The sequence below is a fragment of the Mustela putorius genome, unplaced genomic scaffold (genome assembly GCF_011764305.1).
Source record: "Mustela putorius furo isolate JIRA1106 unplaced genomic scaffold, ASM1176430v1.1 tig00000151_pilon_pilon_pilon, whole genome shotgun sequence".
Taxonomy (NCBI): Eukaryota; Metazoa; Chordata; class Mammalia; order Carnivora; family Mustelidae; genus Mustela; species Mustela putorius.
Window position 1 is genome coordinate 16,119,246 of NW_025421296.1, and position 13,792 is coordinate 16,133,037.

General features: G+C 31.0%; 1 protein-coding gene across 1 annotated transcript in view; it reads right to left on the reverse strand.

The window, feature by feature from the left end:
- Positions 1 to 910: 910 nt before the first annotated feature.
- SNTG1 (syntrophin gamma 1) overlaps positions 911 to 13,792 on the reverse strand; it is a 948,474-nt gene continuing 935,592 nt past the window's right edge. The window contains exon 18 of the mRNA XM_013047405.2: positions 911 to 4,930. Within this exon, the coding sequence (XP_012902859.1) occupies positions 4,772 to 4,930 (159 nt within the window). The 3' untranslated portion in view covers positions 911 to 4,771. The remainder of the gene's footprint in view (positions 4,931 to 13,792) is intronic.

Below are 13,792 nucleotides of genomic sequence, written 5' to 3' on the forward strand. Positions count from 1 at the left end.
CCCTTGTACATCAGTTTCTCAACTAATTATATTTCTTTTGGGCTTTATATAAAATAAAAAATATAGATAGATAGATAGATAGATATAGATACATATACATATGTATATATATATGTATATAGATACATATGTATCTATATACATATATATATACATATGTATATGTATCTATATCTATCTATCTATAATTCTAAAATGAATTGTTTATTTTTGTGGTTTTTTAAGTTTTAATATAGTATCTACTTTTTAATATTTTTTAGTGGCTTAAATTGCTAACAATGGGCTTAAGAGTCACTTATAAAAAAATAAAAAATTAAAAGACAAAAAAATTACTAACGATGGGCATATACTATTTTTTCAGCAGAGTTTTTTTTTTTCAAAACAAAAATATATTAAAAATGAGAGATGTTCATTTAACAACTGGAAAAATAATACAGATATCCACTGGAATAACAACTGAAATAATTGTTTTAAACTGATTCCTGTAATCACTATCTTTTATGGCACTGTAATTACCTGAAAGACAACTGTGGCCTTCTCAGTTAAAAATGGGCAGATGTCAATACCCAGTTTGACCAGTCCTCTCAATGTAGATTTGCCTCACAATGAGCCACTGTGAAAATATCAAAGTTGTCATGTTTTCAAAAGTTGCAAGTCTGATTGTTTAAGTAATTTGGAAAATACATCTTTTTTTCAATCTTTAGGGTCTTTAGGGGTCAGATGTCTAATCTTCATGAATATTGATGAACCAGAACAGATCATGCCCCCAGAGACCAGCACCCCAGGCTGACAGGTCTTATCTGCCCCTGTTCATTACAGTTAAGTTCGTCAGAGTCATGCTCTAAACACATGTGAAACTTATAAATCAAACCCATGAAGTAAAAATACAAATGTAGTAAAAAGTATTTGTTTTTATTTTCCAGTATGCATCATTAAAAAAGGTACAGTTTTATTAGTGATACATTAATGAACTTAAAGAACAAAGTGACAATTTTTTGTCACAGATATTAATTTACATTTTACAAACATCCACCAAAACAATTAAAAATGAAATAAATATATTTACATTTCATATTTCTGGTATTTTCATTGCATTTTTAATATGTATAAAATATATAACATTTATAATACTTTGTTTATCTTCAAAAGCAACTTCAAATGTGCAAATAAGTGAATTATGATTTTAAAGTGTTAAGGAGTAAGAATAAATCATAAACAAGAGTTTTAGAGGTATGAATAAAGCAATTCCTTAAGAAGAGCTCATGAGTACAGCACAATTAAGAGTAGCAAAATGTTTGTTATTAATTCGGAACATGTACACTTACCTTAAAAAGTTAAGCACAAGATCATCCTTGTGCTTTTAAAGCTTCTCCACCTGCTGATTTCTAGCAGTAATTCAAATAATTGTTAGGATTATTACTTTTCCACAATAATAAATCAACCTTCTCGCAAACCCAGCATTCCATGTAAACAGAGTTTATGAACAAGTTTTGTCCTCGTAAATGAAGAAAATGTCCATCTATAAACCAATTTACCCAAAGGAAAGTTTCTCTGCTAACAGGGTTAATATGAACTTGATATTTATTTTCAAGTAATTACTTTTCTTCCTGTTTAACACCAGTTTTGTAAGCAAAGACTTTAAAACTCTAATTTGGTACCTGCCTGAAAAAAAGGGCAAAAATGATTAGCTAGTTATTCTCCCTTTAAAATAGTGTTGGATGATAAATGTTGGGGTATATGTTACACTTACATTATCTTAAAGTATTTCTTAAATAAATATTTGTTGCGGTATAACAAATTAAAAATGCCCCTGCTTCAATATACTTCAGCTTTAATTAATTATTATTCTTTATCAGGCAAAATACATTATTATAGTAGTTAACAAAGACTTCAAATGATATTTAAACTTCCTTTTCTGACTTAAGTACCTATAATATAATATTCCCTTTGAGCTTGTACTATGTACACTAGAATGAATCCTTTAATGTGCATATATATGTATGTGCATATATACATATGTATATATATGTATGTATATACATACACATATATGTATAATGTGTACACACACACACACTCATATCCCAAGGCACTGGAGGGGTTAACACATAAATAAGCATTCAGCTATTAAAATGTGCTCTAGTACAAATTAGGATTTCATGAATAAATCTCATGCACCTAAACATGAATTATATGAGAAACGGAGATTTGTCTGATTATTTTGTTCATTTTTAAGCTTTCTCATTTAAATAGTCCAAGTTATAACAAATGACAGTGGTTAATCATTCCACTGTAAAGGAAAATGTTAAATATTACTTGGTAACTGATGAACATCAGAATAATATTTTTCTAATAAGTAGGTGCTCCACTAATGTTAAATAGCAATTTAGGCCTGTTAGCTTTTTATCAATGGTATCAAAAATAAACACAGTATTGTATTATCATAAATTTTAACTCAAGTTACAATTTACAGTGTAAATTTAAAGTATATTAAATATATTACTTGAAATATATTCTAATAATTCTAATATATTTTGAGGGTAGCATTTTATTATATACATATACACACATGTATATGTGTGTGTGTGTGTGTGTTGTACAAGGAGATATATACCCATACATATCTCATTGTGCACCTTTTCCTTCATCATACACATAAGCATAGACTAGAAGATTTTTATGATATAATGAAAAAGAGTATTTGATTAAATTTTTTTTGTATATTTAAAATGGAGCTTTTACAAAAATCTGATATTTTATTTATTAAAAATGATTATATAACAGGTATTTAAGTTTAAAAACTATTTTTTTTCTTTTTGGCTAACTAGCCCACTTCATATTACTTAATAGACCAGATTATCACACTGTGGACACATAAATGTTACCCCAATGTGGGGCACACCAAGATACAACTCTAGCTCATAGCAGAGATTCTATAAAGAAGTGGCTACTACTGCTTCTGACCCTAAGGTAGATGCCTCCCTCTGCTCTTCTTCCATATGCTCAACAGAGGCTTACTGAAGTCGGCTTTTGGTGGACTTCTGACTTTAGAATGACTGTTCTATTTGGTGAATACTTAGTAAGCAATAACTCCACAGTGTCATCCCAATTATGAATATAATTAATTAATTTTATGGTCAAGATAAAATATATTTAAACTGTGTAGTGTCCAACTAGCCATAGTTCTTTTAGTAAGGTGTCCTAGATCCAGCTTAACTCTTGTCAGGTACAATGATGAACCTTCAATTTTTCTTTTTAATTTAACATACTTAAGAATTAACCGGATGCATAGTGAATAAGTAATTTATAATGATTATGGAAATGGTTTAATAAATTTTAAAGCATAATGATCATGTGTTCTTTTGCAAATAATTGTGTTTCCTTCTTGAGTACTTTTTTTTTCCTATTTAAAAAAGAAAATTAAACCACCTTATTGGATAGTTCATCATCTTCACAAGGAACTATCTATGTTTGATTTAGTTGGGAACATGTGTGTTAATTAAAAATAAGTATTTTTTTCTTTTTTTTTTAAATAGGTAGCTAGTTGTTTAAAAGCAGATCTCAGTACAGCTGTAGTAAAGGACAGTGTTATCCACATTAAACCAATAATTATATAATACCAGGGTCTGAGTCAGGTGCCCATACCTCCGATACTTTCAAATTTCCAGCTTCTTCCCATTTACTAAGACAAGATAACTAAAATAACCAACATAGTCTTGCATTATATAATCACTTTTATGACATGGTAAGCTAGAAATTAAAAATTTTATTTTCATTTCTCACCTTACTTTCTCGTAAAATATTTCTAAAATGGGAAAATATCATTTTCCTGAAATAACTAAAACTGAGACTATGCTCTAAGGTCATTTCAGTCCATGATTAACTAGTAGATTAGCATACAAAGAATTGTATGAGTTTCTCACACGACATTTTTTGTATTATTTTCTCTACAAAAGTTTTTGGAGTCACTGAAAATTTATGAAACTTTAATTTGATAACAAATCCCATTAGGTAAGTATAAACCTTCTTAAATGAAGGAAAGAACAAGAGGTTCATGAATGTTTTCTTGGTTCATAATTAAATTAACACATGTCAGCATATTTGGTTGACACTAGCAGCAATAAAACATTGATATCAGTGATTTAAGGAAAAATAGTACATTTTACATTGTGACTATCATAGAATCGATGTATTTATTCTTTTGAAAATCTTAGGAATAGTTGACAACAAGATAAAATTGGAATGCCAGTGTCATATTGCAGAATGAGAATGCAAGGAAAATCTACATTAGCAAATTAAAGTGCTCTCTTCTTTGACGAAATTTTTTACATGCTATTTTCTTCGCTGCCATGTGGTTTATTTGCCTCCTTTATATCACTCAAAATTCAATGATAGGGCATTAGTTCATGATCTGGCCCAACATACAAAATAATCTAAAATACAGAAATAACCATTTAAGTGTTATTTTTATTTATAGGTAGCTTACAATTTGTATATTATTTACATACTTTGAATCATTCATTCTTTCGTCTTCACTTTCGATGGTACAAATAAACTGAGAACAAGCTGTTATGGTTCATTTAAGATTATTCACAATGTCTTCCAAAATAGAAGTGCTTTTGAGATCCCTTATGACCTTGCTTTCTGTTCAAATTTCAAATTGAATTCACTGTTTACTTGGTGATATGATTGTTTCTCCAGGGTCTAAAATGATGATTATTTTTATTTTCTTTACATAGTCATAGTAAGTGACAATGCAAATCTCGGTATGTCAAGTTGTGTACTTTGTTTTGCTTGTAGTAGCAGAGCTGGCAGCAGCAGAAGCGGTAGCCTGATTGCCTAAAAAGAGAGGGTCCAAACAAGCTACTTTGGCAGCAAAAAATGAATGAATGCAGTGAAGAACAGCAAATAGATTTGAAAATTCCAGCTCCTGAAAGGGAAAAAGAAATGCTTTAAATAGGGCGCCTGGGTGGCTCAGTGGGTTAAAGAAACGTTTTAGATAAAATAAAAATCAATTTCTTTAGAAAAGTTGATAATAACTAGACAACTAGACAATGAGTTTTTTCCCAAGCTCAATAAACATGATTTGAATCAATATATATTGAATCTATCTATCTATCTCAAATGTATAGAAACTGTAGAAATTTTTATTCAATATATAAATATCAGATTTATTACAGATTTACTTCAAAACATGACAGTCTAAGAGCTAGAAATACTAACCATTTTTATTATCTATGAAAGTCATTTCATTATTGATGAATGCTAGATAGAAATATATTTGATCAGAATAAAATTTTATTCTTGATAAAGTACAAAACATGGGAGTAGCTTAAAATATATTTTTAATCTCTCTCCACACATTTCACATGATATATTTGGATTGAAATAATTTAAAAAATATTCTCTATTGTTCCCTAGAATAAGTTGCAATTTATCATAAGTCACTGAATAAGAAACGCTGAAAGTGAAAGATTATGAATGTTTATGGCACTAGGAGCCAAATCGTTCAATTCCAAAATATCCTGCATGCATTAATCTTAAATGTAATTAATTTTAATTGTTGTATTTGTTTGTTTAAATTTGTTGTATTTGGTTGTTAAAAAAAAAATCAGCCAAGGCCCACTAATCATTTGGATTTTTTAAAATATGTTTTCCATTTGGATCCTTAAGGAAATTTGTGGACCACAATGGGAAAAACAAAACAAAACAAAACAAAAGAACAGAAAGATTTTTGTTTTGTTTTGATTATTTTCAAGCCAGGAATGATGTCAGACTAGCTGTAAAATCATGAGGTGATGCTCAGGATAGATTTTAAAAGCTGACATCAGCTTTGGTGATCAGGTATGGAAAACCATCAGTAGTCCCATAAAATGTTTTAAATCCAAGAGGGTTGAGAAAGGTAAATTCATTCATATGTTTAATGGAGTCTATATGATAAACATTACAAAAGGGATAACTAGAGAGTAGTAAACCATATGAAATTGGCTATAAAGTTGTTGCTATATAATTCATATTTAAAATAAAAGATGTAGAATTACAATTTATATGCACATTAGTAATAGTGTTTGCAATTTGTAGTGTGTGATGATGGAAAACAATACAAAGTATCTATTCAATTGGGAGATATCATATGTGTTATGCACCAGGAAATTATTTAAGCAAAATAATTCACCTTCAGAATAGTTTATCAGATCATGCAGTAGAAGCACAATAGAGCACAACACAAATTCACTCATATTTCTGTAAAATATACATAAAATACCTATGCTTTCTCAGTAATTCCCTTCAAAACGTCAGTATTTCATAGTTTCTTTTGGCAAATGTTGACTTACTCTAGAAAGCAGCAAATATTTAACTATTCTAATTTCCTAAAATACTTCAATCTAAAAATTATTTTAGTTAATTCCATCATAATTATTTCAGAAGCTTTATTCTTAAGAATACACTACAGTGGCACTATGATATGTTACTTGTCAACTAGCAGCTTTTCTATTGCCTTAAGTCCACTTCGAAGTCCTCCTGTTCTTTATGCAGCCAGATTATGAAGATTCTGAATTACTTTTAATATTGATCCATATTAAGGGCATCAGATATGAAGAGGGTGGTAAAATCTTAGAAAAATATGAAATGTGCCTACGTACTATTAAAAAAGAAAACAACAAAAATGTGCAATTTGCTCTTGATAAAGGGGAAAATATTTTGAATATTGCAAGTAGACAAAAATATAACAACTTTTTTCAAAAATAGTTCTGCCACATCTTTATTAATTTGGAGATTATAAAAATAGATATTTAACTATATAGAAATGTTTAGAAAGGTTAATATTCTCAATTATTCATGCCTTATAAATTGTAACTTAATTATTTGATGTAGATTACCACTGTAAAATTTACCTTTTTTCAGGGGAGTTAGTGGTAGAGAGGAAATAATTGGTAAAAAGAGAAAGCAGGAAGCAGAGATGCATTCAAGTTTGGTTCTTGATACCAATGTCAACTCATCTTTCCTCTGTCTCAATACTCACTTTGGGCCACTATATCCCTTCTTGGGGCTTCAATTATCTCTTCTTTCTATATATATTCTTACTCATTTCTAATATAACTCCTAGACCTACATATCCGTCTATCGGCTGAGCATCCACAATGGCATCCATCAAATTATTTATCTCCTTGTAATAAAGTTCTTCTGAACTCCATAAATCTCACTAAACTTAAGTTCTCTTCAAAATTTTTAGTGTTCATTCATCCAATGAATATTTATTGTGTGCTTAATATGCTTTTAGTCTTTTTCTGGGTGGAAATATATAAATACTGAGCAAAACAGACCAAAAAAAGCCTTGATGGATCTTACAATCTAGTGGCAAAAAACAATAAATAAGGGCATAAATAAATTAAATATAATATTACTGAATATGTTTATAACTACAGTCAAGATAACAAAGCAGAGAAGAGAGAAAAAAGTGTAGGAGGAGCTGAAAGACAGCAAAACCTTCATTGGCATGTGTGCAAAATCTGAAGGGGACAAAGGAATAAACCATTTGAATGTCTGTAAAACAAACAATTCCAGACAGATGTGTAATTTCAAAAGCCCTGAGAGACATTCTAGAAGACTTTGAATTAAAGCAAGGGGCTATTATGGGAACTGAATGAATTAAGGAGTACTTAATAGGAAATGAAGTCAAAGGAATAACACAGGTCAGAATTTGGAGTGCCATATGGACTCTTCACGAGTTTGACTCTGAGTGACATGGAAAACCATGGGAGATTTTTGAGCAGAGAGTGATAAGAATTGACATGTCTTAAAATTATAATTCTGAAAAAAATCATAATTCTGAGTTCTATGGAAATAAGATAGAAAAAAAGGAGAAATATTACAACATTTTTAATAAGGAAAAGGTATGGAATTTCTAAGTAAAGTTGAGTCAAGGATGATTAAAAAATATTTGATTGAGCAAATGAAAGGAGAGGGTTGTCATTTACTAAAATGGAAGAATTACCAAAAAAAAAAAAAAAAAAAAAAACCAGGTTTGGCATGAAAGACAAAGGTTTTGGCTTTGGACCTGTTATATCTGAGAGCATATTAGAATGACAAGGATAATTATAAATATATTAGTGTAGACTTAAGGAAAAACTCAAGGTAGACATAAAATTTAGGATGTGTTGGCATATAGATGAGATTAAGAATAAACTTGCGATCTGGGTGAGAAGTTCAAGGTGTGGAGGATATGTAGAAAAAAGGATCAAGTGTTAATCCCGGGGATCCTACAATATAAAATTAAGAAAGATAGGGAAGAACCAGCAAAGAAAAGAGAGCAGTAGTTGCCACAGGAAGAGAGATTGATAAAACAGAGAGTCTAGTAAAATGAAAACTGGAAATTGACTATTGGATTTAACATTTTTAACCTTGACAAAGTAGTTTAATGGAGAAGTGGATGCAAAAGATCCATAAGAATCAGTTCACAATTGATTAAGTGAAAAAAAAAAAATAGAGCAAGTTTAGATAATAATCTTTTAGAGAAGTCTGTTTTTCTTAAATGAGCAGAGAAATGTATCAGTAAGTGAAATCAATAATATTTTTCCAATATTTAAGAAATTAGGAAACACCTAAATATATACAGCAGATATTAAAAAATCTAAAGGGATGGGGCACCTCAGCTGGTTAAGCAACTGCCTTCTGCTCAGGTTAAGATCTGCTCAGGTTAAGATCCTGGAGTTCCAGAGTCAAGTCCTGAATTCTGCTCAGCAGGGAGTCTGCCTCTCCCTCTGATCCTCCCCCCCTCATGCTCTCTCTCTTTCTCTCTCCATCTATCATTCTCTCTTTCTCAACTAAATAAATAAAATCTTAAAAAAATAAAAGCTCTAAAGAAAGAAATAGCAATACAATGAAAGTAGGGGGCTTTAGGGGCGCCTGGGTGGCTCAGTGGATTAAGCCGCTCCTTCGGCTGGGGTCATGATCTCGGGGTCCTGGGATCGAGTCCCGCATCGGGCTCTCTGCTCAGCAGGGAGCCTGCTTCCCTCTATCTCCCTCTCTGCCTGCCTCTCCGTCTGTGATCTCTCTCTGTCAAATAAATAAATAAAATCTTAAAAAAAAAAAAAAGTAGAGGGCTTTACTACCTCACTTACATCAATGGATGGATCATCCAGACAGAAAATCAATAAAGAAACATCATCCTTAAACACCATGTTAGACCAGACATTGGTGATAAAAACAGGATATTATATAAGAAAATTCTAGAGACTCTACCAAAAATAGATTAGAACTAATAGGCAAATTCAGTAAAATTTCAGAGTACAAAATCAATATACAGAAATATGCTACATTTCTATACATGGTAGTTCATTATTGAAAGGACTGTCAGAAAGAGAAATTAAGAAAACCGTCTCTTTTAAAACTGACTCAAAAACAATAAAATACCTAGGAATGAATATAACCATTGAGGTATATGACCTGTACATTAGACACCAAAAAACAGAAAGAAAGAAATTGAAGACATGAATAAATGGAAAGACATTCTGTGCTCATGGATTAGAAGAATTAATACTGTTAAAATGTCCATGGGGCACCTGAGTGGCTCAGTCAGTTAAGTATCTGCCTTAGGCTCAGGTCTTGATCTTGGGGTCCTGAGATCAAGCCTGGCTTGTGTTCCCTGCTTGGTAGAGAGTCTGCTTCTCCCTTTCCCACTGTCTCTCCCCCTCAACTTGTGCTCTCTCTCTCTCTCTCTCAAAATAAATACAAAAAAATCTTAAAAAAAAAAAAAAGTCCATGCTAGCCAAAGCAATCTATAGACCCAATGTAATCCCCATCAAAATTCCAATGGTATTTTTGATAAAGATAAGACAAATGAGCATAAATTTTTATGGAACCACAAAAGACCTGAATAGCCAAAGCAATCTCTAAATCTCTAGAAAAAACAAAGCTGAAGGCATCACACTCTCTGAATTCAAACTTTTTACAAAGAAATAGTTGTCAAAATGATGTGGTATGGGCGTGAAAACAGACACACACATCAATACAATAGAATTGAGAATCCAAAAATAAACTCATGCATATATATATTTAATTAATTTAAAACAAAGGAGCCAGGAATATACAATGAGGGAAGGACAATTTCTTCAATAAATGGTGTTGGGGAAACCAGATGGTATTAGGGCTAATTTAATGTTAAAACCTGTTTAACTATTAGGGCCTGCTTAACTAGAGCGACTCCATATTACCTGGGTAGCCATATTGTTTACATCTACGGACTCTGTTCTGGGAGTAAACGCCCCAGCAGTTCTAAATGCCCCAGCACGCCCCAGCAGTTCCAAACATCTCAGAAGTTTCTGGTATTGGTTCTGGGTATCGACTCCCGGAGTAAATGCCCTAACAATAGAAGCCACATACCTTGTGGTCTGCGGTTACACTCTATAAAACCAGCCTGTGAGATCGGTATGGGGTTGCTCTCTTTGGAGGTATCCCTGGCCAGTGAGTCTAACTTCTAATGCTTGGCATAGAATAAAGCTTTGCATAACTTTCACTTTGTTTCAGTCTCGTTCCTTTGATAACAGACCCCAACAACAGTCATATGCAAAAGAATGAACCTAGACCACTACCTTATACTGCACATAAGATTTAACTCAAAATGTAGTTTTAAAACCTGAAAAAAAATGGTGTAAGTTAAAATTAATTTATTAATTAATAAAGCTTAATTACAAATCTAAAGCATTTTTCTTGAGGTCATCACCTCAAGAATTTTTTTTAATTCATTTTTCTAATCTGCTTTTTGTGTGGAATGCTTAATATATTTACTTTAAATGTAGTTATACATAAAGTATAATTTATGTTTATCATTTGCTATTTGTTTACAATAATTCTTTTATTGCTCTATGCTTGCCTTTTTTTATGTGTGTATGCATATATAATTTTAATTCACTTGTTATTTTACTGTATATTTAGTTATCTTATTTATTCTGGAGAATACAATTAACAACTTAGAACAATCTGGTTTGGATCAATACCAATTTAATTCAATAGTATTTAAAAATTTGTTCCAATATACCTCTGGTGCCTCCCCTTTCCTTTATGCTATTGTCTTACATATTATATCTTTGTAAATTGTAAACCTAGTGACAGTTTTATAATTTTTATTTTATGCAGTGATCTTTTAAATCAGTAAGAAGAACAGAAGAATTACAAACAAAATGTATTTATACTGTCAATTATATTTAATTATGGAATTAGCTTTAAAAGTATGCTTGATTTCTTCATGTTGATTCAAGTTATATTCTCTTATTTTATTCTGAAGAACATTTCCTATAGTGTAGATCTGCTAGTGACAAACTCTGTTGTTGTTGCTTAATCTAGTAAAGATTTAATTAATTTCCTCTTCATTTTTGAAGGCAAATTTGGCTATATAAAGGACTCTTGTTTGCTAATCCTTGTTTCAGGACTTAAATATGTCATTCTAGTGCCATGAGGTCTCCATCGCTTACTTTTAGAAATCAGCTGTTACCCTTATTAGTAATCCTAAGTACTGTTGGAATCATTCTCTTGCTGCTTTCAAAATTCTTTACTTGGGCTTTTCAAAGTTCAATCACGATGTTTGTTTCTCTGTGGGTTTATCATACTTGGAATTCACTGAATTTCTGGGATTTGGAGGTTAATGCTTTTCATCATATTTGAGAAGTTTTCAGCTATTTTACTTCTTTAAATAGTCATTCTTCCCCGCTTTCCTTAGATTCCCATTATGTATGTGATTGATGCTGTCACATATTTAAGTTTCTGAGGATCTGTTCATTTTTACTCATTTTCTCATTTCCTGTTCCCTAGATTGGATACTCTCAATTGATTTAGTGAGATTGACATATAATGAACTCTTCAAGTTCTCTCATTCTCTGTTCAAGTTCAAATCTTTTGTTTAATACCTCTAGGGAATTCTTTATTTGTTATTGCACTTTTATATGATAAAATTTGATTTGATCCTTTTTATTATTTCTATGTCTTTTCTGACATTTTCCATTTCATGAGACATGTCACACTTTCTTTTAATTCTTTGAGCATGGTTTCCATTAGCCCTTTGAACATGTATGCAATAGATAATTCTAAGTTTTTGTCTATTAAGTCTAATAGCTGGATTTCCTCAGGGAAAGTTCTTACTGATAGTTAACTTTCTTATATAAGTGCCACAATTTCTTGATTCTTTAAATATATCATAGTTTTTGTTTAAAACTGGACATTTCAATAACGTACTTTGGAAAAAAGATTATCATCCTTCCCTGGTATCTGAGGCAGTTTGATAGTTTGTTATTGTTCATCCTTCCTTCCTTTTCATTTTTTTTGTTTGTTTTTTAGTGACCTTCCTGACATAATTCATAATTCTCTAAAGACTATATTTCCCATCACTGTTGCCAGTAAAGTCTTAGTGGTCCAGTGTTATAACAGTCTGACTCAGCAGGGCTGACATTAGGTCATACACACAGCTTTGCCTAACCATATGTCATTATAGTTCTCAGGAAGATAATTAGAGTTTTTCAATGCCCCTTATTCCTCAGATCTTAGTTTTAAGGTTTCCTTAGCTTTTTCTTTGCCACTACTAAAATCACCAACTCAGGTAATTATAATGTGCTTCTGATTGTTTTCAATGAATACCAATAAATTCCTTGGTGTTGGGTTTTCCCAATGAACAGGGTTTGACTCATGTCAAGTAATGAAAAGTATTACAAATGTGCTTTTCCATCAAACTTCCAGATAGATCAAATAAGATCAAATAATTATAACTTTCCTGGGATAGGCTTTTTGAGAAACTCCAAGCCCAGTCTGTACTCGCAGTGGCTTCAGAGGTACTGCTTTTCATAGCTGTCAAGTTTTCTAAGCTGTTTGTTTTATGTTTGCTTTGTCTGTAATGAATACTTTACAGTTATTGCAAACATATGGTTACTTTAAAGTTCTGAAAAATTTAACCCTGATAATTTTGACTGATTTTTCATTCTTTTTCCAGAGAAGTGCCTTTTTAGAAGATTTTATTTTCCCATTCTAGAAATCCAACCCACATTTATATTTGATTTTATAAGATGCCTTAAAGTACAGTGATTTGCAATTTTTAGGTGGTTTGGATTATTGATTTATTATTTATCTTGGTTTCCTGACTTTTAATTACAAGGCTTGGTGAATAAAAATAAAACCTCATTTAATTATCAATCTATATTAATCTGCTTACTTTCAAAAACTTAAGTATTTCTAGGATCTTGATGTAGTAGAATCTTATTTAGTAATATCTTGTGTCATTCCTTAAGTTAATTAAAAGAATAAGATACTGATATATATTATTACCATATTTATACCATTTCTCTACTATGAAGTTATTTAGTGAATAACAATATACCAGACGATGTATTGATATTCACTGGGATCATAAATTTGAAGAAGACATGACTTATGCACTTAAGAAACTCATATGGGACACTTTAAACAGTTGATCATAATGAAAATCTAAAAGACTGTAAATATGTACATATTATGAACAATTCTATAGCACCTGTTTTCACAATCAAATAATTTTTCAGATCAAAATTCAATTTTTCCCATTTTCAAAAGATTTCATGATTATTGTAATTTTTATCTTTTTCCTTACTAAGAGAAGACAATATGGTACTTGGTTACTATACTATATTTTAAGTTATTTTACTGCGTAGGAAAATGCTTTCATGTGTATCTTTTTTTTTTCTTTAAGATTTTATTTATTTATTTGACAGACAGAGGGAGATCACAAGTAGGCAGAGAGAGAGGGGGAAGCAAGCTCCCAGCCGAGCAGAGA